Genomic DNA, 27737 nt, shown 5'->3' with positions numbered 1-27737 from the left:
AAGCCATTTTTCCAGGCACATTTGCAGCTATAGAGCAGTCTAAATATCACACATGAGCACGTATACATTATGGAAAATGCATGTGCATTGGCCTGACAGCAGCTTTTTAAACAACACATTAATGTCATCCCTAGAACTACAGTGTATAAAATGTAGTTTACAAGCTGCAACAAGCAAAATTTCCTTACAAAGTTCTCTTCACTTTTTGTGATTACAATGTACCTATAAATAACTATCAACTGCTCTTATTTAGCAAGAAAGGAAAAATGAGGTAGGAATCACACAGTTTTAGAAAAGCTGCACAACTATAATAACTGAAACTAAAACACCAATGGGGTAAATACAAGGCTCCAAGAGTGCTATCTTCTGCTGTTGGCATGGGGCAAAGGAGCCCAGCCTTCACAAAATGAAGGTGTCCCCTGACTTTCAGGAAACTTATTGATCCAGAAGATTACAATAGTGCAGAACATCCATGAGTTAAAAAAGCAGCACCTCCTGATCTATGCTGGACTCTGAAAACACTAAAAATAAAAGAGCACTATATAATAATCTCTCCCTCATATCTTAATTTTCTGTACAAGTGGGGGAAAAAAAACTGTGGGGAAAAAAAACTGTGGGTAAAAAATATTTTAAGTTCTTCATAGGATTTATTTGATGGTTGTAGCTACTTAAATTTAGGATGCTTATATTGTGTAGGTATCCTAAACTGTGTACACATACTGAGCTCTGATATGCAACATTTCCCCTCTGTTCTTAGAAAATCTTTATAATTTGGTAAAACACCCAGGTCTCTACCTATTCATGTCTGTAGTAAGGACAGATAACTAGAATTTATTTGTTTATTTCCAGAGGCACAGAGACTTACTATAAGCATGATTTTTTTCAAGTCATAATGTATCAGTTGATTGTTTCTAATGTACTGTCTCTGAAACACAAATCAGCAACTAAGTAGCATGTGAACCTACAATGCATACATAAATATAGGTTAGTTTGGATGACATAGCAGTTTACCTATTGTCAGATTAAGACAATGTATTAAAATTAATTTAATTAATTTTCTCCGTTCAGTACTATCAGAATGCGTGGTGCACTGGGGTACCCCGAAAGAGAATTTTCTTTATGTTAATTTATTATATTTTTAAATACCTTTATGAAAAATATTACTGTTTCTAGAATGTTTATTTCTTAGAGCAATAGTACAGACAATTAAAAATTATCCAACTGTCCTGGATTCTATGGTTTCAGAATTTGAAAAAGGAAGATTAATTTAAAATTTCCTATTAGTGTTTTTGAGAAATCTACACTACTGAAATATGGACTTCTATATTTAGGTATAGTTGCACATATAATTTGGCTAAGAATGTAGCACTTTTAATATAACACACACTGTGACAGATATAATTCAATTGTGAAATTTAGAGTAATGGGAACAGTTGCTGGTAGAAAAGATACAAGATGCCCACTTCATTTGTCTTAAAGGGAATATGACTTGAAACAATTCCTGAAAAATTATTTTTATATGCTTAACATACAGCTACTTTTGCAAGTACCTGTGTTGCTCCTGGTAGAGTTACCTTCCAATAAATTGCTATTACAAAATACCAAGACATCAAGTTCTGAACTCAAGTTTTGGTCATGGAATGGCAGCTGTCTATTTTCTTCATCTTCTTTTTTTTCCTTCAGTACTTTTGATGATAAAGAAATTTTCTGTTTGGACAGTGCCTATTATTTAAGAATTTGAGTTAATAATTTAGGTTAATAATTTGAATTAATAACCTAATAAACCATGTAATAACTTAGTAGTATTTTCAGATTCCTGACTACTAACTTCCAATGACATTCAGTAAATCAAAAAGAGAACAACTGCATAAGTTGTCCTTATATTAACATAGAAATGGTTACACATTTAGCTTCTAGTAAAGCCTCATTTTTTAAATTAAACTTACTTAGTATTAAATAAGCACCACTAGGATATGTTTTCCTGGGAACTAAATATTACATGTGAAATGGTTTCAGTCAATGTCTCCTTTGTTCATGCTTTCCATAAAACCGAGGTGTCTACAAAGAATTTTTAATTTTCTTCTTTTATTTTATTTCTTTTATTTTCAGCTGACTGACACTCCACCTGCTAAAAGGAACACAAGCACTATGGAAATGCTTTATGCAGCTCCATAGGCCAGGTTAAGTCTTACAATAGCAGGGATTCTACCTTTGCTTTTTAAGGAGAGCATGATGAACCCTCCTCTGAAGCATCAGCACCCACTATGTGTTTTTTCTTCTCTTTCTGAAACTAAGAACATGCCTTCCCTATAGCACTGATGACCAAGGGGCCAATTATCACCAAATGCTAAACAAACCTGTAATGCCTAACACAACATGATCATCTTTTGCTTTAGGTGAACCATGGATTTTCTTCTGTAACCAGTGGAAACTGTTAGATATTTTTAAGCATGAATGGTTAGTGGAAAGCAGATTTGGTCTTTTAGCCTCTGCTACAATGAGGAGACTTTAAATGATAAAATTTTTTGAGTTTCTCTGGGGGCAATTCTTTCCACTGGCCGCTGTAAGCAGATAAAAATGGGCAAAATAACTATTTTACTTTTTATGTTGGTTCACAATACCAGATCATAATATAAAATGCCTTTAAAATTGACATAAAACTGGGAACCTCACTACTGAAATTCCAAAATCATCATGTGATATGGGCATTGCACTACTGTAGGTGTGGATCAGATATGGTTTGACTACTCAGATAATTTCTCTCTCTAAGTTTATCATTCATCTAAACATAATATTAACTGAAAATTCTGGGATCAAAATGCTTAGTAATGAGCTAACTATAGCAACCCTGGGAATCATTTTACCTTCTGATGATCCATATGCATTCTCCATCTTTCACTTGATCTGAATGTACTTTTTGTCTGTGAGGAATCAACCACATTTACAAGGAGAGAAAATGTTGGGTGTTTAGTGAACAAGCAAAATTTCTTTAAAAGTGGAAATGGTGGAACAAAGAAATAAACAAGACTAAGCGTTGATTAAAAGAAAGGTCCTTCCTGCTTTTGTCTGTTTTACATTTCATGAATCTGAACACTAAGTAGAAAAAAGTACAGTATCAGAAGGTATAGTAGATGGGACTAATGCAGTTAAATTAAGAAGGAGAAAATCTAAGACAAATATTAAATTTCCCATGAAAGTCAGATGTATTACATTGTATAATAACCTCCTAAGGGAAACAGTGAAAGCCAGGATCCCTTGAGACCATTAAATCTAGACTGGATAAAAATGTGGGAGTAAGGGCTGCAAATGCACTGACAGAGCAGTAACCTAGTTGTGTCACATGGCCACAGAATTTGTGTTGGGTAGGCAAAACTAAATACAAAGAGGCAGGCTCTACTCCAGCAGTCCCATAGTAATTCATACTTCTGTAAAATCACCTCACCCCTTCCTTCTCTGTCACATCTTCTGCCATACTGGTATTAAACAATCTGTGGGGTTTTTCCCTTAGCTACATCTTGAACATGAATAACTCAGTTTTCCTCACATTAAAGGAATGCTTCAGGTCTCTCAGTTTCTGTTTCTCACTCCTCATTGTGTTTGCCACCTTTTAGTTAATTCAGCCAAGTTTTGAATGCATAATTTTAGATATTGAGAAAAACGATAGTTAGCCCTATTCTCCAGGATGCCTATTTTGCAGATTTAGAAGACATAGAGGCTATTTTTGTGGATCTTTTTTGTTTCAAATTCACTTAAATTCTTCTGCTGCCAGCTCTAATTTATTTTTCCTGTGTTTCACTATGTAAATTTCTCTTTGATTGTGTCTGTCCAAACATATTTCATTGTCAAAAAAAGTTCACATGAGCTTCCTAAATTGAATCTCCATTTGTCTATTATCAAGAGACAACGAGGGAAGAACACAGGCAGGAAATGGCATGGGTAAAATTGCTATACAGTGAAACAATTGCTAAGTTGCCATAATCATGGTGAATTGCACACGCAGCCACTGTATACAATTGCCCTTAATCATTTCTTGCCTTCTTGAGATACTCAGAAAATAAGATGCAGAAACCACAGTTTTCTGACTTGTTGTTCTGTCTTATCTTACACATTTCTAAGTACATCTCTTCCACCCAGAGACACCGTGCCCAAAACACTACATAAACAAAATATGTCCAAGTTGTATTGCCCTACCGCAGAAAAACGCCAACCAAGAGATAACAGCTTTGGAAACCAAAGATGAGTTCATGGGCATACCAGCCTTGATAAATATGGAGTTACCAAGGGGAAAATAACTTACACTTGTATAATATTTAAATCTTATTTAAATTTACTTACTGTCAGACCAAAATGAACTCTCTGGAATTAACGCTATATAGTTCTAAAACAGTTCTTGAAAGATCTTAGTTTCAGGGGAATATGAAGGAGATGAAATTTGTTTTATACATGTACAGACAAAAGTTTTCATGCAATTTGAAGGTGAACTAAAATTCCGTCTTAGCAAAATGCAGCTAATAAATTGTCAGATTATTAACCCTATTCATTTGTAGTATTAAGAAAGAGAAAAAAGTATCATAGGAGATGCAAATAAAAATATTTACCAATCAAAACCTGTATTCATTTCCTGGATTTTCTGTATATCTCCTGAATGCTTTGGCATTGCAAACACCAAAAGACAGACAACAATTCTGCTACTTTGAGTACTTAAAATGTGAATGATATTATGCTTCTGAGTAACATAGCACAGAACCATGGGAGTGGTCAATACCTCTTGGCAGCTATTAAAATGTTGCTGAAAGTCTGCCTGTTTGTCCTTTGGGATGCTGGCATTGTATTTTTTAATGATTTACAATCTCCAAATTTTATAAAAATAAATTTAATTTCATTCCCTATCTCCTTCCTATGTGACACTGTTAAACTGGGGGAGCAGCAAAGACTGTCCTGGGAAGGTTCAAACCAATCAAAAACAAAAGTAAATGCAAAATTCTTTTAATTTGCAGCTGTATAAAATACCTACACGAGGGTAAGTATCTACAAATTTGAAAGACAGCATAGGAAAAAAGCAGTACTCTTAAGAGTATGAAGTCTTTAGGAAAATTACAAAGAAACTATTTCTTATACTCCAAGCTTGCACAAAACAAACCTCTGGAGTAGGACTATGTGTACAGGAAGACAGTAAATAGACATTCTCTTCCTTCATTAAAAACATATATGGTAATAGTTGACCCAAATCATAATAGATCTACTTCTGTGCTCCTAGGACCATGACCACGGCCCACTCTTTCTCCTTTACAAAGAAAAGATTTGTGTCAGCTTTTTTTCATTGCATGACCTTATGGGACTCATCTTTAGATCAAAGGCAGTATTTTTGTATTGGTCAGGACAGCAGTGCTGTTATTAGAAGGGCAATATACCTGGATTTTCTTTCTTATATGCTTGCTTTTACTCTTCCTTAGTCACCAAAAATGTTTTTTAAATTTGAAGAACAGTCCAAACAGTTCCAAAACCTCTATTTTTCCCACAGTCTGCAATTTACATTCTCTGGGTTCACACTATAATACAGGTAGAGCCAAATGTATTGGAATGACAGCAATATTTTCTACACTTTAACTCAAGAAACACAAAAGTTTACATAGAGGTTATTTGGTTTACAGATTTTGAAAGCTGAATAATAGTCAAAACTGACAATATACTTGTATTCTGTTTAAGTTTGCTGTCTTACTTCCTATTAAATCATTTTATTAGCCTGTGAAATCTGCTGAGTTTAGTCTACATCTCTTATTAGTATGTTCTAAGGACTGCTTCCAATGGAAAAGGACACACATTCAGGAATCCATGCACACTCAGAATGCCTTTCAAGATAAAAAACATTATAAAATTTAAAAATTCAAACAAACAATAGGCTAAACAAATCCAAATCCTTAGAGAAACAAAATATTAGGCCACTCATGGTGCTCACTCTTTAGTGCCATCATCCTGAAGAAAGTGTTCTATATTTTGAGGAAATTATCTAAATTAGCTGCCATGCACATTGGAAATTCCCATATAGCAAAAGTACAATACATAACTTAGCCATTTCAGAAGCTTTAATACCTTTAATAAAATTACCATTACCACTGCTACTACAAAGACAGTTGGTAGATTAGCCCAAGGCATGTGTATTTAACCTTATTTTCAATAAGAATAGATATTTAATACTTCTCTAAACTGATATTTTTCAGAAAATGAGATTTTCCAGAGAGATGAAAATGATCTTTTTTTTCAGACATAGCAGTCTTGTTACAAACAGACAATCAGGTATCATGAAATATCACTGAGGCATCATTACTTCACCAACACAATTTCTTAAATGTGAAAATACAATCTATTTGCTGTATGAAGGCATTTGCTATTTTCAGCTCAGAAATTGCTGAGCTATGATGTGGCCAGAAACATTTATAACAGAGACAGAAAAATTCTTATTTCATTTCTCTTTGGATAATAAAACTCAAGCCCCCTATATCTTAAGAAGAATTTGGTTCTGAATGGAGATATCTTAACTCTATGTACAGAAGGAAACGCTAGTGTGAATCAACTTGTCTAATTTGCTTTGAAATACTAATGATGCTTGCACTATGATATTTTTAAGACTCTAACAAGTAAAGTAAATATGGTGACTAAGAAGGTTAATATAATGAACTGATTCTGGGCTAAAAGGGATTTTAATGTGGCACAAAGCTTGTGACTAAATCGGAGTAAATATTACTGACAGGGATCTGAAAAGAAAATTAAGGAATTACTATTCATGGATATTATCAGTTATACCCAAACCACACCTTCTACTGCAATAACTACATGCAATCTTCACCACCTGTGGTTTTTACAGAACAATATTTGTTATTCTAGTTTCAACTAAACAGAATATATGTTGCCTAAAAAATCCAAGAAGCAAGAACAGTCTTACTGGACAAAAATGGAGAAAAATGCCTGACTACGAATTCCAAATTTCTAAGAAGACTTTACCTTAATTAGTTTTATCTCTACTGAAAAGATATTGTTTGCCAACATCTACTAATAATGCAAGAAGTATTTTAAAATTTGCACCTAAATAAGTGTAAGATATTATATTTTTCCTTTGCAGGATCCCATTTAAATATCTTGTGTTCCCTAGCCCTAAGTATGCCTCCAGATACAGAAATGGCTTAGTACAATGACCTAAGAGCACACCACACTACAGTGCAAAAGTAGGAGTTGTGCAGCAACAAAAACACAAAGTACTGTGTTAACAGCAAAGGAAAAAGTTAAAACTATGAAAGTTCCAGGCCTCAACAAATATATATAGTACCTTTTGTACTACTATAGTACCTTTTGTGTAAACCTTTTCCTCAGTGGTTCTTCGGTTCTTTGCAGCAGCTAGCTTACTTCTTTACTGTGCTAAAATAATGTATCTTATCAGGCCATGGATAAAGTTAAATGTCTTTTTTAGCCAACTAAAATGGTCAAGAGATACATGGTGTATTCTTATTTGTCAGGCTGGTTAGAAAGTCAGCTTGGTTTCACAAGCACAGCAGTACCACCTAGACAGATGCTTTTAACTCATAAGCTGCCTTCAGGACACTGTTTTTAATGAAAACTGATTTGCATACCACCAAGTCTAAGCACAGAGTGTGCTAGCAGCTGATTTTGATCGGGGTGCCAATGGGCAAGAATCAGCATAACAGAAAAGGAGAAATACAAAAGATGAAGTGAATCAGGAACCATTTTCAGAACTTCCTTTTGGTAAGGCAAACGAAGCTTTCATTAGGAACTGATTTTAACCTAATTGTTCAAAAAAATTAAAACCTGCTTCATTTTCTCTCTAGTAGGACTGACTGAGACCTTTGTGGAAAAGTAGATTTCTACTGAAAAACACGCCTGTTTTATGAAAACATATTAGTGTTTTCAACATCTGCTGGCTTGGATGGCTGCCTGCAGAGTGCCAGATGTTCAAGGGGTGGCCGCTCCACGTCAGCCCTTCCATATGAATGGGAAGCACACAGCTCCCAAATCAGTTTAACCAACATTACTGAGTTGAGAAGACCTGTAAAATTGAAAGAATAATTTCAGTCACTATTTCAGGGATCTCTGAGAGCATTTCAGTTTCTAGATTTGTGCTTTGGTGTCATCTAAAATGAAGCATAAAGCAACTTTTGTTCTGCACAACATCAGGGAGCTAGGTTTTAAAATTTGCAAGAAAACTGGTCTCTAAGCTGAAGATTGTCTATTACAGCACACATTCAAGATGCAGAATACCTTTCAGTTTGTAGAAAAAAATCATACTCCTTGGCAAAATGAATGGTTTCTCATCGTGGGAAAATCTATGGAGTGTAAGTTGTAACTGTGATATTTAGAATGAAATTCCAATTGGTCTTAGAGTTACTAGTTATAATTGTGGTGTATTTGGATATCAGGCCTGTGCCTGTATGCACACACAGTGCATTTAGTTGTGAATTCCCTTGGTGGCCCAGGCACTCCCCTGCTAGTCTCTGTGCAGATGAGATAATTGGAAAAAACAGACCAAATTGAAGAGAGGCTGCCTTCCACCTTCATCACAGTGTGCATCACTGTTTCAGAAGCTGTCCAGGCAGGACCTCCAGACACTCACAGAGATGCCTCTGCAGGCAGCTCTTGCTGAGCCAAGAGCCATAGACAAACACCATTCATGTGCTTCAAAGTGTTGATTAACATCCTTGTCGACAGTATTGCCAGACCAGGTATAAGAATTAACAAGAATAATTGTTTGGGGAATTGTACCAATTTAAGCTGATGTCGTGCTATGAGACTTGAATTGCCATCCTTTTCAAGAGATTTGACTCCTCACATAAGTATTACTTCATGCAAAGATTTTCATAAGTTGATGCTGTAGGTTTTTTGTGATGCCTTTTTTTTTAAACACACTCTATTTATGTGTCTGTGCCACACCATTTCTTGAAATGTCAAAGATGAAGAAAAGCAAGGCTGAGTGGGGAGAGATTTTAAAATTCAAACCTTTTTCAACAGTTTACATTAAAATCCTAAAGTGACAGCCTACAATTTTACATACTGGAAAATTTGGAAGATATTCTCAACCTTCTCCTCGTCACCTCTGCAGAACTTTTCCCAGCCAATGACAAAGGGAACAAGTGCATTTTTTGTGTTTTCTTGCTCCTGTTATTTTCTTTTCTTAAATTTTGACAGAAGATATTTCATTCATAAATGCAAAATATTCCCCCTTTATGGCACGAATTTTGTCAATGTATTTCAAAGAAATACATTCAAAGAAATTGAATACTATTCAAAGAAATAGTATCACACTTCCCGGAATTGATAACTTGTGCCAAAGGCTAAGGATATGTCCCTACCAATAAAATCAACTACATCAAGTTTTCACCCATTCTATGATGAGAATACCTGCACCAGTGAGGAAACAGTTATGAGATATGCTGGTGTAGATGCACTACATAGGAAACAACCAAGACATTTTCTTTGTTTTCCCATCTAGTTTACTACCAGTGTCTGTATTATAAACCTGTAAGTCTGGAACCTAATCATGTAAAGTTCCAAATCCTTTACTTCAGCATATCTTAGGTGAGTCTGACATGGATAACCTGACTGGCAAAAGAAGAAAATGAGAAGTAGAAGTCCCTCATACAAGCCACAATCACCATGGCCTTGCAATGCTCAACTAAGGGAAATTTCAACAGTGAGCTTAACACAAATTGAAGTTCATATACTTCTGTTTAAACACAGATTAGGATGTCTGACAGATGAAAGCCACTGAAAAGCTGACAATCTAGTTAATACAAATAACTATCTTCCACACTACAAAATGCTCTGTATTTTCTGCTGTGTAGAAACTAGTATAATAGCATACATTTTCTGAAATCCAAGAAACAAAACTCAGTTATGGTTATTCAGGTTATGCAGTGAGTTTTTCACTGGATATAGATGCCATAAAATTATAATATTATAATTATAATATTATCAAATATAAAATAGAAACTAAACCATTCTTTAGATATTTTACTTCAGCAATGAAGTAAAAAAACCCCACCTTGCTTCATAGCATAATGATCCTGAAAGCATATAAGGATTTACTTAGCCCAGATACACAGAGGGCAGCTGGGAGCCTAACTGCTGATGGGAAATTACAAGTGCCCACATACTCATTTTTCTGGACTACCTCTAGCAATGATGGAGATGCCTCTGAACTACTATTCCACATTCCAATTCTGATATAGATGGGTTTGGCCTCACCTCCCCAAGAACCACATGGCAAAGTTGGAAGTAATTTGTCTGCAAATGAGCTACTGTGCTCCTCCTCATGGAAGGGGAAAAGAAACCGACTGAGAGAGTTACTCAGCCCGGTGATTGCCCTGTTACCTGGAATATGTTTCTTTTTATCCAGTCAAGAGTGGAAATTGTGATTCTACTCATAAAAGCTTCTCATCAGAAGTTTCATGTTGCAGAGTACAAAGAAAACAAATTGAAGTGACCAATGCCTTTTCTGAGATTTCATTTCACGATGTGCTCTGTGCCTTCAGAGCACCTGTAAACACAATGGGAATCATGGAACTGAGTGTGTGCAGAAGGCAAGGCAAAAATCTGAACTCTGCCACAAAAAACAAAATCTGCAACATAAGGAAAAATGAAGTGTCTTCATACCAGATTTGATAGACTACTATGATGGGCACTTAATCCAGTGACTGCCAATAGGCGCTACTACAACAGAAATGTTTAAGAGCAACAGACAGGAGACCTTTCTGCATAGCTGAAACCCCAAAGACAGTTTTCAGTTTGGTTTTAACAGTATATGTAGTTGATGTATACTTGATTAATTTAATAATGGTCACTCCAGCATTACGGCAGGGATTAAGATGACATTTTTTCCTGTAACGCATCATGTGACTTCCTGGGACTGTCAAATAATTTTCTACCATAATATTATCAGAGACTGGAAATGAGGCTGAGCTTTGGGGGTTTATGATCTCATGTGGGCTCAGCTAATGCACTGTTTCATATAACTGGGGTGCCTAGGTCATTGGCTCAGAGTAGTGCTATCACCACATTTTCCTCCATTTCATACTGGTAAGAACCTAAGATTTTGGCAGAAAGAGAGGAAGCATCTTAGCTTAATTTTCTGTACTTTTTTTTTCTTTTTACCAGCTAGAGTAGTTAAATTTTTACAAAGCTATCAGTACATTTTTCAAGAACAGAAAATAATTCGTTGGTATCTTCATTAAAATAATTTGTTGGCATTTTCATTAAAATAAACTGCAATGCTGCAAATCTTACGTTAAAATATAGACGCACACTAGTAATTAAAAAATAATAATCAAATAAAAAGCACAGCAGAACACTTCAATTACAGACAGCAATCACAGTATAATCTTGTCCTACCAAGTGTGTCTCCAGGTATAGTTTCAGGCTGTCTGTCTCTGCTTTAGGAGGAGTCCAGTTCTCTGTTGTTTCCATGGCTTCATTTAACCAGTGAATGAATTCATCCAGCTTGCTTACAAACCCCTTTCCATGTAAGAAAAAATAAAGAACAAGTAAAGCATTGGTTAGTAAAATGGCAATGTGAGAAATGTATGCTCAATTTTATTATATTTTTTAGCCAAAAGAGTAAAATTTTACCTCTTACAACCTAAAACAAACAAACAAAACTATTAGAGAGTAGTCTTTTGGTAACTGAGTAGCAGAACAGTGTTTCTGGGAATAATCCAATGTGAGATTTTGGGACAAGACAATGTGGGATCCATATGACTAAGATGAAATAGACAAAACAGTAAAGTTTTAGAGAATATGAGGGAGATATATGAAAAGCTTCATAGAAATTATAATGAAAATTGAGCTTAAGAGCTTGCACTGAGCAGACTGGGTTACTATGAGCACTGAATGTTGACAAAAGGACTGAACAAAGCCGTATTAACAAGGTATACACAGCAGATCGAGGGAAGAAATTACTTGTCAGAAGTTGGGTGTTGCGATTCCTGTTTTGTTTCATAGCATGAGACTCAGAGAGAGGAAACCAAACAGCAGATGAGGCAGAATATATAGCATTTAATATAAATATTGCTGATTGCATTTGAGCCACACAGATGGTGCTCCAGAGAAGACAGGAGCTCCTGCTTCTCAGGAGCACCATTTATTTCAAGATTAGTACCAATTATATTGTCTGATTAAAAATAGTGCCCCTGAATTTACATGATTGGATGATTCTATCAGCACATACTGAGTACAGATAATTTTACCGAAGTCTTATCCACCACAAAGAAAGAGAGTAAATGGAATAAACTGACCGTGATGTTTATAAGCACCCTGAAAATTAACTCTGAAGAGGAATGTGCATCTATTACAAGTGTTGTAAGACTAGAATAAGTTAGGTCTTATACTGGTTATATTATTAGTCATTAGCTATGAATTTCCAGCATAGTGGGCATTTTAATTTCCAGTTACAACTGGAAATACTGAGGTAACAACTCAGTATATACACTCAGTACCTCAGTCTCCCTACTCTAGTAAATGATTTCTGCTAATAATTAGTCCATTCTGATGGCTAAAAGCAAACTAAGCATAGTACTTTCAAACATTTCTTGAGTGTCTCAGGAGCCCAAAACCTCTTCTCCAAAGTTGCACATGAAACTGGAATTCTAAACAAGACAGAATAAGGAGTCTGAGCAGTAGGTGCATAGCTATGTTATTTAAAGGGGCAATGGTAATAACTGACACCAAGCAGAACCACACTTCCTTCAAAATTCAAGGTAGAAGAGCCATTTTGGTCCAGCACTGCCAAGAGCCAGGATCCAGCAACCAACTCTTGGCTCCCAGGTGAAGCAGCAGTGCTTCTAAGACAAAGCTAGAGTCTGGCAGAAAGCTGCAGTACATACTGCAGGCATGACAGCACCCACTTCAGCACTCTGAGGACTTGAATTTTTTTATGTGACTCCCCACAAGACCTTAGGACAAGGAAACTATTGCTGTCTCTATTTATTGAATCCACTGTACATCAAACTATTATAAGGAAGAAAACTGGTACGGTGCAGGTTTCATTGTAGGCTATTTTCCATTCCAGAAAGAGGGAAAAAAGACTGGGAAAGCAATCCAGTGGCTGTGGTGACTGAGACAACATGCCTTTATTCTGGAGCAAGTAATGAAGGCAACTACATCTGCTGTCTCCCAACAGCAGGCTATCATACCACAGGAGCTATGTTCCCCCATGTCAATCTACGGACAGGGGCAGGGGCAAGATGTTCTCCTTGCTCCATTGCTTACTTTCTTCCAGCTCACAGTAGAGCATGAGATGCCAGACTGGCAGAGGAGTGGGAGACATGAGCTGAGGAGGAGATGTGCAGGAGGAGTAAAGTCCTTCTTGTCCCTCCAATAAATCTCTGCCTGCATTTTAGCAATGTGCTGTCCTTGAGAGACAAGGTGATATGGTAAGCAAAAAGAAAAAAAAAAAGGCTCTCTCTTGTACATGCGTCATGTATTTTACGGAGACAGACACAGACAGACACGTATAACATCTGCCGGCAGTACTCAATGTCTGTATGCCTTCGAAAGGCTGCTTGGAAACACTGAAGGCTTGCAGCAGTATAAAAAGCAACTATTAGCCAAGGAGTTACTTCTGTCCTCTTACAAAACCTGCCTGTGTTGCAATATTTGCTACTTCCCGCTGGTGCTCAGACACTCGCAAGCATTCAGCTCCAGCAGCCTCGTGTGTCCCCTTCACCACCCAGGCCAGGCGGGCCCTAGTGCGGAGCGGGGAATGCCGGGGGCCTCGTCTGGAGGCCTGGACAAAAAGACCTAGAGACAGTCTCTTAGAGAGCCACCACGAGGCACCTTATCTGCGAAAAAAAAAAAGGAAAAAAAAAGGAAAGGAAAAAAAAAGAAAAAGGAAAAAAAAGAAAAAGAAAAAGAAAAAAAAAGAAAAAAGAAAAAAATGCTGGAAGCGCCAGTGCCACCTGGCGCGCTGGGACCGCGGCGGGGGACACTGCGCCCGAGTGGAGCCCGCGGCGGGGGGAGCAGCGGCCGCGGCCAGCCCCGCCGGGCTCTCTTCTGCCAGGCTGCACAAATCACAATAATCCTACCATTTTTCAAATGACGGCTATAAAATTTTATTGAAACCATTCACAAGCGCACATCTGTAGCAGCCGAGCGCGGCGGAGCGCGGGCCGCGGGAAGGGCAGGGTGGGACGGGCGGCGCGGGCCGCCGGCTGAGGGAGCGCCGCGCGCCCGCCCGCGCGCCGTGCCTGGGCCCACAGCGCCACCTCCCGGACAGCACGGCGGGGACACCAGCGCCGGCACCACCGAGGGACAACCCCTCTGCGCATACCGGGGCACAAATTACAGACGGTCCGGTTGCAGCTACTAGAGAGCGTGAGAAATAGAAAATTATTTGTATCGCAAATCGCACGTAAATAAATCTCAGCAATGCAGGTCCCACTTCATTCGCCCTGAATTAGTGATCAAAACAATGCCCCCGGGTTTTCTTTTTCACAGCGGTGCCCAGGATTCCATCCGACTCATTTGAATAGCCTGATGCCGGGGCGAAGGAAGGAGCCGCCCTTGATGAGCCAGCTCCGCGGCTCCCTGCCCGGGAGGGAGCTGCACCGGCTCGGACACTGACCCGTGCCAGGATCCCCGAGCCGGCGCCTCGGGAGGGACCGACCCGGCCGGACCCTGAGCGGCCCTTGCTCGTTCCCACAGGCTCCGAGGCTGAGGCCAGTGCCCGCCGTCAGCTGTAACCGAGCCCTGGCACGAACGACCCGGCCTGGCTGGGCTGGGCAGCCAAAGGCACGAACAAACGCCGCCTGCGCTCTCACGCTTAGAGAAAGAGCGGTATCGGAGGTCCTGGTATCCCTGTCACAACTATAGATCCGGATCTTTCATCCCCCTAAGGCTCATAACAGAGTGGAAGCCGAAAACATAACTTATCCCTGACTGAAGGGCCACTCCCCTCTGCAGACTGACCACCACGGAGCCAGTTCTGTGTAATCAAGGTGGCCTGGTCAACTAGAGTTCAATTAATGATGTACATGGCGTCAGGGACACAAACAGCATTAGAATAGCTCCTCTCCTTACCATCTCAAATGTTTCCCAGGAAACGTTTTAAATAAAAGGGGGAGACAAAACCAGTTCTAAAAAATAATGTGGAAAACATTGTCTTACAACACAGAAAATCTATTGTGACTCTCACAGAGATATTTTTAAAAACAGATTACAAGATGAATTACATTAAAACAAAGGATAGGCAATCCTAAATAGATAATCCTAAATCCCAGTCCAGGAATATTCAGTGAAAGAAATAAATTCATAGGATGAGAAACTTCAACCAAGAGAGGAGATTTTTTTTTCCTCTTCATTTAATAAGATATTCATGAAAACACTTTACATCCCTTTCTAGACACTTCTTACCTTTCTGCCTTTTTAAATTGAGATTATGTTTTTCTTTCTCTAGATATTTTTCTTCAAAATTTTTAAGATGGGATAAAGGAAGAAGTTTCAACAGGTAAAAACTTCAGAAAAGGTATGCTGATTTTTCCTGTGTAAGGGTCTGATCTACTCAGCATCAAACAATGAAAATACTGTCAAATCTACCCAACTTGTACTTTGGTAGAAATTAACAGGAAATTAAAGCATTGTATTTTCCGTCAAAATTTACTGGAAGTCAAAAATTCACAGCTGGCTACACCAAAGCCAAAAATTACTGTACAATTCCTCAGAGAGAATAGAAGGGAACAGAACAAAAAAAAGACACACCAATATAATCCAGTCTCTGCCTTTAGAGCAGCTGGTTCAGTTTTGCAAATATAATAGTTTCATACTGTGCTAGCAAGCTAGACATAAAAACTTGAGCTCCTACAGCATAAAATTATTCTTAGTCTACACTGCTTAGTAGAGAAACAAATGTTTCTGGTTGTTATTGGATGATTCGACGCTGCTTCTGTAGTAAAGTTTGAAGATAATGATAAAGACATACCTCACAGGGGAAATTCTTAAACATTGACCTTTAAAACCTTCAGCTTTCCATTTTGTTTCATGACAATTTTACAAATTCTCCAAGGGGGAAGAAGAAAGTCCTGATCACACACCCCTGAAAAAAAAACTAGAGCAAAAATGGCTTCATTTGAAATTTAGTACATAGAAAGTTGGGGTTTTTTGTGATCTAATTCTATTTTCTCTGGATGGGTAAGAATAAAAAAGACAGACAATTCTAAGTATTGGGGGGGAGGGAGCTTAACTCAGTGTGTCTGCTTAATTATCTTATAAAATGAAAATATACTTAATTCAATTGTTCTGCACAATTAAGGAATTAATTAATTAACTGAAGTATTAAATATTAATTTGATGGGATTTGACAAAATATCTTGACACTTTCTTATTAATGACCAGAACACTCAAATTTTTTGAATCACCAGAATGAGAATTCATTTGCTGAGTCATGCAAAGGCATGCTCAGAGGCCAAAGGCATGTATGGATATTGGGCTGAGGAAGGATGTGCCTGGAATTGTGCCTCCTACCCTTGTTCTGTTAAACATAAGGGCATACAGAAGATACAGATGCCCCACCTCCTGCACAGGGCTGCAGGGCTCTCTACACCCAGTACAGCTGCACAAAGGATCTTGGTTTAGGTAGCCTGGATTAGTTTGGCACGTGGGATGACAGAGCAGGAGAGCAACTGTGGTGCTGTATTGCCAATGGAAGAAACCCTGGAGCATGGGGGCAAGGCCTCCAGCAGTGGAAAAAGTCTCTCCTGCAATTTGCTATGTTTAGTAGGCCTGTGTGTGTGTTCTATCCCAAATGTACATCATAAGAATGGAATATTTTTAATGGACACAGAGGTAGGTAGCCTTTGGCAACCAATCAGTTTGTGCCTGACTCCATCCCTTCCTCCTGTTTGATGGATTCTGTTTAGATATTCCTCCCTAATCAGGATGACTGTTCAGCACACCTCACTGCTCACTACCTGCACCCCACTACTGCCTCTTGGCATTGACCAGGATTTCCTCACTCCCTGTATTTCTACAACTTCCACAGTCCCCTCCTATGCTTTCCCATTGAATTTCAGAAGTTTACCCCATCTCTGGCCAAAGAACATTCATCCTCTTTTAGAAATATATCTCCACTAACTTTCCACTTTGTAATTTGCAATAACAGACCTGGAAAGGATATTAATGCCACCAAATGAGTCAATCAAATAAGTTTTGGTATCTGCTGGTCATAGCTATGCTTCTGGAGTTGGTGGGACAGCAGATGTTCATGGTTTAAAAGGACAAAATAGAGTCCAGGAGAAATATTATGGGCTTCCAGCAAAATAAGAAGGAGTTGATCTAACTAAAAAACTTCTGGTAACAACTAGAAATCTAGTGATAACTACTGAAGTGCTTATGAGATTATAGAAAGGCTCCAGCTCCTGATGATATCTTTGCATGTTCTCATGCTTGTCAGGGGTGTTGCTCAGACATCTTTTCACTGGTTTGCAGTTTTCTGAGCAGCACACAACTAAGACCTCCCAGAAAAGCTTTACTATCACAGTCATGAAAAAACTGAGTTGGCTATCAAGTCACTTAAAACTATGCACACATGCTCTCAGCTACATTACCACCACTTCTTGCACTAGAACTTTTAAACTTTCCTAACTTCATGGCAGTGGTTTAATTTTACTTTTACATTACAAGCTCTATCTTTTTTTTTTTTTGTCAGATAGGAAAGTAAACAGTTCTGGTGTTCAATAATTTTAGCACTTCAAATGATCTCATTTAGACTTTGAAGTTCAGCTTTCATTAATTGAATGGAATAGGAAAAGAGGCAGTATCTATCTCAGCTGCAGCTATCACTTTACAACTCCAGCTTCTATTGGACCACATTTAGAATAGAAGTAAACCAAAGCCCAGTTCTATAGTTTTGAGCTTTAGTCCAAAAGCACATTTAGGGTTACCAAAAAACAGAATGTGGAAACATGCAACCTTTTTTATTGTTGTTACACTAAAACCAGCAGTATTTTATATGGATTTAGTAGATTTTTTATATGAGATTCCTTTATATGGGGAATTTGGATATACACATTTAAGGAAATGCATATACTGAAATTAATATTGCCAAAATTATGCCATAAAACAGAGGAAGCAACTGCACTCAACTAGCATCTTTATGAAAATTTTACAGTACTGATCCTAGATCCAATTTTGGGGTTCCATTTTGAGGAAAAAGAAATCCCAGATTTATGGTGCCTACATGGCATGGGTAGCAAATTTATTTCAATATTTTTTGGCCTGTAATTTCAAGCTATGCAATTTTGACACCACTCAATTTATTACTCTTATATTTTCATTTTACATGTGTGCTGGCTTATACTTAAGACACTTTTGCTCCTTGCATTTCTAAAAGTACAAAGGCCTTCTAATGACCTAAAATAAGATTAAAATCAGAATAAAAGCAACACTCCAGACCATTAAATGCAAACATTCTAAAATTATCTGACATGATAGCTAAGTCTGATGGTGGAAGGTCTACTCTGTTCCACAAGCCTCAGCGTGGAAGCACCAGACAACAGTGCTTGTTAAATCACTACCCCAGACCTTTTTTCTTTCTACCTTCCCTTTTATTACACAAAGGGAGTTCTCTTCTTAAAAGAATTCGTTATGAGGCTGTGTGCTTAAAAATGAATGCCCAATTTTGTTGCAAGCCAGCAGTGTTGTAAAGTTTGTTCCCAATTTACAAAAAGACTGAGCTCACAGAGGTGTCTGTGTACAAGGATGGGCTGGCTCTTAGGGCACTTCTATCACAGAATACATTAAGAAAACCCTTTGTCTAACCACAAAAGGACTTGCATATTAGTCTCAGGAGGAACACATTCCTGCCCATGGACTTTATTTTCAAAAGGATAAAAGTGTGCTTTCTTCATAGGCAAAGGTAAGGCAAAGAAATCCAGGTACTCAAGAGGATGAGGCTGCAACAAACTGCCATGGTCAATTTAATTGGAGGTAGAGCCAGAGGCAACAATAAAACCATTAGCAATACAGATGTTAGGGATCCCAAAGGAACCAAGATGCCACAATGGAAAATATTCTTTGTGTGATATTGTCAAGATTCTCTGACAGGCAATGACCTCACAGAAACATAAAACTGACCAAACACATCCATAGGATGGAAGTACTTAACATGCGGTTCAGGATATATTCAGAAACAATTCAGAAATACAACTTGGAGGCTTTCTCCTAAAGAAGTGCCACATTTACTCAATAAGCACAGTTTATCAGAATGTGTGCCTTAAATGCTCTCTCCAAGCTGGTTGAAGACAAAGATCAAATACTTTTCTTAGTGGACCTGTATGTAAAGACATAACAACTTCTACTTCTATCTATTGTCTGCTTCTATCTATTGTCATTTCAAAGACTGTTTAATTACACAAATCTTTCCTGATTGCCTGCCTCTAGGCTTTGTGCCCACCTACCACACACAGAAATTATTATTAAATGCATTTTCTCTAATGGGCACCTATTGAATAGGCCATGAATTATATAGTTATGGAAGTTTCTGTTCCATAACCACAGGATAATCACTGGCTCATTATTTTTCCTGGGCTTAGAGTCCAAGCAATTTTTCCATACTGTATTCTGACTATAGCAGGAATAGCAAAAAATATGTTTAATTTCTCAGTTTCCTAAAGCCTTCTAGGTAAAAGAACCACTAACATAAAGGTAGGATTTGCTTTAAAAGCATGAAAAGCGAAGAGAAACATGTGAAGTGTTACTTTTTAATCCAATATAAACAGCTGTATTTGACAACAGTGCATCCAATTGCGCAATAGAAAGTTCATCGCCCCAATGGGACTGTTGACTTTGTTTCTGCTTTTAGACAAAAAGTGGGTTATGGTAATCCAAATATTAAAAATCACTCTTTAATGTATCTCTGTAGATACTTAAACTTTTCCATGATGCTACAAACATAATTCTTTCTTTACCCTATGCATTGTCTTACCTTTGGTTCAAGGTGAAGGTGTACTTTCTCTTTAAAAGTACTACCACAAGGCCTTCACTGCTGTTGGAAACTTGCAAGATCTAAAAAATGGGTTCTCAGTACCAGCAGATTCACTGTGGAGCAAAGATAGATATGGGAAAACTAAGCCAATGCTTCCAGAGAACCCTGTTCTAATTCTTAGATTGGCAGAGAAGATTTAACACCACTGGTAACATTTCCCCCAGCCTTTTGAAGGATCAGTGAACACCCAGAACCACAGAAACAAAATCCATGGGCTGGAAGGACAGTGCTGTGGAGAAGCATGTAGCCATGAGGCCAAGAGAGCTGTGCTTAGGAATGCAATACAGTAGCATAGGAAAAGCCAGTGTCGTTGTGGCTTTGCATGGGTTGAAGAGCAGGATGGACTGGCAGAGAGAAGGAAGCAGAAAGACAGCAACATCTGATTCTTACATCATTTAAAGAATCCTCTGGTAGGAACTGAGCACCAGTATGGGCTGCTTGTAAACCTCCAGAGATGCCATCTGCTCTGATGGCAATGGCTGCTGGCCTCTCCTCACGCTGATGTGGCCATGCAGCCCACCGGAGATGTAACATTAACAGGAGCAGAGCCAGACAAAGTTCCTGCATTCATTCAGCTGAGGATTGACATCACACTGAGACAATATGGGTGCTGTACCTCAAAAGCACTGTGAAGTTCAAAGCACTCCTGGGGATTGAGTAAATGAATGAGCATCTCCTTCGTGGTACAGAGACATCCTACATCTGCATTCACATTCTGGATGATAGGCAGTAATTTTGCTTATCTGCATCCTAAGTTATCATGCCCACTACTTTGAATTCCAGTTATTTTCAAAGCGGGGCAGTGAGCAGGAGCCCTCTGGTGGAGGCAGCTCGTGCCGCCTGTCAGCTACTGAGCCATCGAGAAGAGTGGGAGGGACACTGACCAAAACACATCCCTGTACACAGGCAAGCTTCATCTCCACTGGCTTATGCAGGCACACAGGTATTGGCTAAAGAAGCAAATACTTTCCACTGTTCTAATCAGCACTGGCTTCTGCCAGAAACCCTATACAGTGTGGATCTGTATTAAAATGTTTTCAGCATTCAACTTGTTCAGCATCCTGAGTCTGGGAGAAATTGCTGGGCTACACTGGAAAAAGGTTCCTTAGGAAACCAGATCGAAACTTTGAAGTGAGTAGTATAAGCACCAGAAAGGAGAAACCCATGAGTTGAAGGATACTGAGAGCCCTGCAAATGAGACAGAAACAGAATGAACAGACTATAAGAAAATGGGGCATATGCAGGGAGAAAAATGGAGGAGGAGGAAATACAAAGAAAAGAAAAAATAGCTATTTATAGTTAGTTAAAAAAAAAGAAGTGTGATGGTCTTTGGCAATAAAATAGGCAGGCAGAAGCTCTGAGAGTTAAAAGTGGAACAGTCAGAAGTCATGATATTGAGTGGTCTGAGCCACGTACAAACTTCTGAAGGATCATACAAGTCTGGTCTTCAAAGTTCATCATACTACTAGGATTGACATAGTTTTTGAAAATATATTTATTTACAAAGAGAAAGGTCTTTCATTGGTCATGTCTCACAGAAACTCTCCCTGCTCTTAAAACAATTTTTTTTCTGAGTAATTTCTTTTCTACATAAAATTCAGGAGGTCCAAGCAGCATCTAGGAAACAAAGAAAGATGCCCAAAGCATATAATACAGGATAAGTTTTCGTCTTATGTATCACAGCATCAAATACACTAAACTAAAGCCTTTTTAGCTGATACTTTTTATGTGATCCTGTCTAAGTCAAAGATTTACCATATCTAGAGATCAGCTAAGACATGTCAATGTTTTTAGGTCACATATTCTTGTTTCACTCAGTAAACTACGGAGAAAGAATGTCTCCAGAAATTTGTAGCCAAGGATGTATCAATAAAAGGATGAGAACAGCAAATAAAGCTGCCTGAGCCACAAAAGATGATGCCAGTAATTCCCAGAAAGGGGGACTTCAGCTCTGCAGCAGCAGCTGGAAGGAGTATCTGGATTCTGAAGGGACCATGAGCACAGCACAGGAGAAGGGCCTGTCTTTGGTAAAAAGGCCAGACACCAAAATGAGCTATTATGTACTGTATAAAGGCAAAGCTGTAGTAAATACGTATCCACTTCACAGTTCCAAATTCCTTTTTTTTTTTTTTTTTTTTTTACTCTAAAATAGAATAGAAAACGTAGAAGTTAGTTAAGGACCTCTTGTTTGAAAGTACAAATTTCAAATTTATCATTTATTCTACAGGTAAACCTAAAATCAAGCCTCCTGATAAGCACTGTTCCCTTTCTTTCAATTTGAAATATTTGTTACTTAGCAACCTTGATCCAAAGTCTAATGATAATGAAAGTCTCTAAACAAGATCTTAATTTTCAGCAAGTTTAGGACTTAGCCTGATGCTTTGTGTAAAAATGCTGCCAATATAACTATGGATGTTGAAGCAACTTACAGTGATGTAAGGGTACTTGGAAGTACTGCATTTCCTCTTCATGTAATTATTTAAATGTTGTGTTGACAACATAATTTATTTTCAGATTTTTTTTACAGCTAATGTATGAGATGAACCGCATCCAAAAGACAAACTAATCTCCATTTACAACTTTGTCCATATTACGTCCTTTATGTAATAGACTAATATAAAGTTTTATTCTGCTCTGAAAAATAGGCAGTTATGGATGGCCTTCATTCCTTGGTTTACATACCCTGAGTGTTTGGGCTTCAGAGAGAGGACTGGGGGCAGAACGCCCTTGAGCAGCTGCTATTTCCAGCTGATGGTCAGCTGCTACCTTGCACGTGCGTGTTGGGCACTGGAGGACACTCAATTTGAGCCATGGTGGCACCCCCCCCAACTGGTCCCAACACTTATTTCCTCTTTGATCTCAAAGTTGCTAGAAATAAACCTCATTCCCCAAGCATTTAATTTCTTGAAAGGTACACACAATACACACACCATGTTGCACCTGTAGCCTGAAGTCTGAGTGGAATGATGTCAATTAAACAATGCTTTGTGAAATTCCAAAAATACTACGTTTTCACAAACAAATTATAAATTACATTAAAAGAATGAAATTAGCCAGATTTTATACCTTTACACCATAGCACAAAATTAATTCCATGGGATTTTCAGTGCCTTTTGAATAAGTTATGTTCATTACTTTTACACAAAATTTTTAGTAAGTTAGCCAGTAAGTGACAGATAAAGAAAGAAAGCCACTATATTCTTGACCTGATGGTCACAAAGCCAGGGCAAACACTGTTTATTTAGATAATTTTACTCTAATTCTCTATTTCAACATTAAATTTGTTGGGATAAAAGTACATAGCAAAAGGTCTCTTGGAGACTACACTAGAGCAAAAATTATAATTATATTATAGGAGGAAATTTTCTAGCTTATGATGTATTGATTCTCCGAGTGTCTAACAACCACGTTTGTAAAGTTGTGAGGGGCTCATGGATTTGAGAAGGAAATCAAAAAGCTGTAAAGTAAGTGCAGTAAGCAGTTTTAGCCTCAAGAGGGCAATATATCACCACGTCTGAAAAGTTTTCTAAAAAGGAAAAAAAATCACTTTTTACTAAAATAGAACAGATGCTGTTTGCTTGTGGGCAAGTGCTAAATATATTGACCTCTGCTGTATCACTGACATGACTTAAGATATAATGACCACCATTCCTTTTCGAAATCAGAAAGTTTAATTCAGTATTTCCTATTTTTCAAGGCTAATTGGTTAGAAGAGGTTAAGTCTGTCACCTCACAGGAGATATTGTAATTCTTTGACCCATGAACTTGTTTTTCAGTTAAGATTTCTGAATTTTTAAAAAGGGAAATTGTGATTGCCACTCTTTGCTAAATATGGGAACAGTAAGGAGAGATTAAGATTCACCACCTCTTCTCTTGACTCCATTATTATTCCTCTGGTTTCCTCATTTAGCCTCCTGTTATGCACCCGGTTCCTGTTCACCTGCAGTCTCCAAAGAAATCCTGTCACTATTAGTTCCTCCATTAACTTCTATTCATTTGCTTCCTAATTCATCAACTTTCCATTTTAGAAAGCTTCTTTTTTTAGTGATCTCTAGGGGGCCTTCTTCTACACCCTCTTTAGACTCTAATTCTGAACATTTTTCATCCCCAGATTTGGACATATTTACAGAACAATTTTTTTTTAAATCTCAGTACTTGTTTCCTTTTGTCTTATTCATTTTTAATTGTAGAAGATTTTCTGTTTTTTTACACATTCACTTTTTATCCCCTGGCTTTCTCTACCTCAACAGAGCTGCAAGAGATCTGAACTACAATACATGACCCTAGTTTGGACTTACCTGAGACATTTTTAGGTTAGCTGCTATAATTGTCTTGTAGCTAATGGTGCAACAGATAATTTTAAATTACCCTGGGTGTCTTCAGTCATATATAGCTCAGTGAGGAAACATTCATGTAGTCACATGCTGGCATCAGCAGAGAAAAAGCATTTAGTAATATTAAGTTACTGTGACTTGAACATCTACGCTGTCTAATACCAAAAATCTGTCTACTTGGTGGCTCTCCCAGTGTTAGCCTGGAGAGACTCCAAAGACCAGCAAAGGAAACCAGAAGCAAATCTAGCTCTTGTTTGGGAAAACCTTACTTGACCTGAATGTAAGTCAGTGATCAAAATAAGTCTTTATTAACAATTTAGGAAAATTCAGATACAATCCCTGTTTGATACAGGAAGAATACCTCAGCTGTTTGTGAGGTTTATCTCTGCTCCAAAACCTGAAGCAAAGACAAGAAAACAATTTTTTGCCCTTTTGGTTACTTTCAAAATAAATAAATAGAGAAAAACTGCATAAACAGACAGGCAGTCTGAAACAAGTCTCTGAGAGACAGTTTCCTGACCATATTTACCACAAATTATATTCACTCTGATGCCTAATGATGACAACTATGATTTGAGAGTCAGCATGATTTAATGGTTCATTCCTGATCATAAGATACTGGAAAGGATGAAGGAAAGAAAACTAGTTGCTGTCAAAATATATAAAGACACACAAGAAGAAAAAGATATTAAGAGATTTTGAGAAGTTATGCAATAATCTTATGTAAGTGGATTTGATCTTTCCATTCAGGTTAATCCTCTCAAGACCCTTGCTCATTTTTCTTGCTCTGACTCATCTCTAGCATGTACACATTTTAAGGCAATGATGTGTTAACAGTAGATAGACTGGAATTTGATTTAGGTGAAAATCAGCAGCAATGTATTGTTTAAAAATTAAATATTTAGAATAGAGCATAGTGATTTTGATATACTGTATGTTTCTGGAATATCCTGTACTTCTTCACAGAAGATACATAAAACATGAGTACCATAGAGACTAAGTATATTATGTAACATAATGTTGTAAGTTAGACCTTAAAACATTGTGAAAGGCATATCCCTATGAAAGTAAAAGGCAGTGAACATTCTCTCTCACCCCTTTGTATTTACCATTTTTAAGGGAATATTAGTAACCATAATTTCAAATGTAATAGTTTTCTGTTTAATAATGGAGGCACTTCAAGGAGCCATAAAACCAATACAGTAAGAAGGTAACAGGACAGATCTGAAGTTATCTCAAACTCTTCACAATGAACCAACCTTCTTCCCAGCACCAGCACCTATAAGACAGCAGTTACAGATGACTCAATCCTAAATAATAGAAGATCCTTCTTAAACCACAACACTCACACTGAAGTAAATTCCCAATAGGAATTTGACTCTGTTTTGAAAGCTTCAAAACCTGCTTCAGTGGTTTCTGCATGTCTTTCTCTGCCCTAATGAGAAAACTTTTGCACCAAACAATCACAGACAACAGAGCTTCTGTGCACTGATAGAAACAAGTATATCATAAAATCACCTTGAAGTCACCAGTGATTCATGGTCCAAATTACAGCTGTGTCCTTGTTGAATCTGGAGCTCTGTTGGCTATCCAGGTAAGTCACCTGGCACCCACTGCTCACCTTCCTGCCTATCCTTGGCTACAGTGAGAGCAAGTTCACCTCTTGCAGTCTTACTCTTCCATCTCTCCACCTTCAACCCTTTTATACCCTTTAGCCTAATAGCAGAGATCCACAGATCCTCAACCAATATCAAGAAAGTTTCCAGTTCGCAAATAAATAATGTGGATTCTCTCATTGTAGCCTGTGGCTACACTGTGGTATAGATGATTAAGATATGATTCTGGGTCATAAAGCCAACGGTCACATAAAGCTGACCTGACTGTGTAAGAATGGAAATGGAGGGCTCTCAAACATTTATGTAAAAGAAGCTGCTTCTTGGTTCATCTAAGCTGTTCATAGCCATCCCTGTGGTATCTAAATATGCACAAAAAAGAAAAAAAAGAATTATGAAGCTTTTTGCAGTGAAAGGTCTCATGTCAGATGTGAGCCAAATGTTGGATATAGGCATATCCACTACCACCAGTTCTAAATGCTAGTGAAGACATACCCTCAAAGCAATGTCACTAAAATTATTTGGAAGCAGATTTCTTTCTATTTCTTTCTCTCCCTCTCTCTTCCTCTCCCTTCCCTTCCCCCCACCACAAATTATTTGGAATGACTTGCCAAATCCTGCATGTAAAAAATCCCTGATCTAAAACTACTCACTGCCAAATCATTCTGAGGTCTTTACAGTAGAAATTCAAACCATTCTGAACAAGCATATGCTTCACAATATATATGTTTCATTAAGGAAGCATAATTCCTGCAGTCAGTCGCAGAGTTAAAAATGCAGAATTCTCAGAGCTTAGATAGAAGCTGCCATTTTTTTTGGAAATTGGTGGTTTCAAACATGCTCAAACTATTTCTGGTAAAGCAAATGCCAAAGAAAAGTGAATGTACTTGGCGGAGCTGTTTAAAATTCAAGAAAACTGTTAGGAACTAAGTGTTTTGGAGGAACAGAGGGCTTACTGTATTTCAATATCTTCTAGCAAAGCTCTAATTGTCTGCCTAAATCTGAGAGTTCCATATGTATACAACATTATTGCTTAATAATGGTTTAACCAGCTTGAAGGCTTTTGAAGCAGGGTAGCATCATCAGACTGAAAACAGCAAAGCACAAACTTGTCTCTCAGTACAAAATGTGAAGTGACATTTTCAATTATGCTGCATCAAGCAGCAAGACTGCTGAGAAAACTGCGGAGCTGCCAAGGAATTTCTGGATCTGATACCTCTTTCACTTACTGTTTTTTATAAATTGGTCATCAACCCAAAAGCAGTATTTCAATCTAAATTGTATGAAGCAGTGTAAGTAAGATTCAGAAATGAACAGATTTTGGCAAGCATACTGTTAGGAAAACTATGAAAGCCATTTATTTTAAAGGAGCAAATATTAGAAGCACTAAGTTACTGAAAGCAAGGGGAGCACTACAACACTTTAAAAATCCTTTATCTGGTAATTCAAGAAAGCCAGGTCTGTGCCATGTTGATTATGTTTGCTTTTTTCCTCCTATTCTGACATTACTGATTTCAGTTCCATGTTTCTCGTTGTTGCCAGGCTTCATCAGAGTTATCGGTTCCTATTCATTTTTCACTACCTTAGCCCCACAGCTCAAACTGCATTTGACCTCTGTGCAAGCTTTTCCCTCTAATCATCTCCAAACATGAGTAAACTTCCCCTAAAGCAATCCAGCTTCTACCTTAGCTATACTGGTGTGTTTTCAGTCCACTCTCTGTCTAGAAGCAACTCTGTCCCCTTTAAATCTAA

At 37.9% G+C, this 27737-nt stretch overlaps 1 protein-coding gene across 3 annotated transcripts in view; it reads right to left on the bottom strand.

The window, feature by feature from the left end:
- Positions 1–27737, bottom strand: part of AKAP6 (A-kinase anchoring protein 6) — a 256262-nt gene that overhangs the window by 140162 nt on the left and 88363 nt on the right. For all 3 annotated transcript variants that reach the window (XM_036384804.2, XM_036384805.2, XM_036384806.2), the window contains exon 5: positions 11395–11517. In XM_036384804.2, the coding sequence (XP_036240697.1) occupies positions 11395–11517 (123 nt within the window). The remainder of the gene's footprint in view (positions 1–11394; positions 11518–27737) is intronic.

The sequence above is a fragment of the Molothrus ater genome, chromosome 6 (genome assembly GCF_012460135.2).
Source record: "Molothrus ater isolate BHLD 08-10-18 breed brown headed cowbird chromosome 6, BPBGC_Mater_1.1, whole genome shotgun sequence".
Classification (NCBI taxonomy): domain Eukaryota; kingdom Metazoa; phylum Chordata; class Aves; order Passeriformes; family Icteridae; genus Molothrus; species Molothrus ater.
The sequence above is the reverse complement of the archived record's forward strand: the minus strand, read 5'-3'. Positions and strand labels throughout refer to the sequence as shown.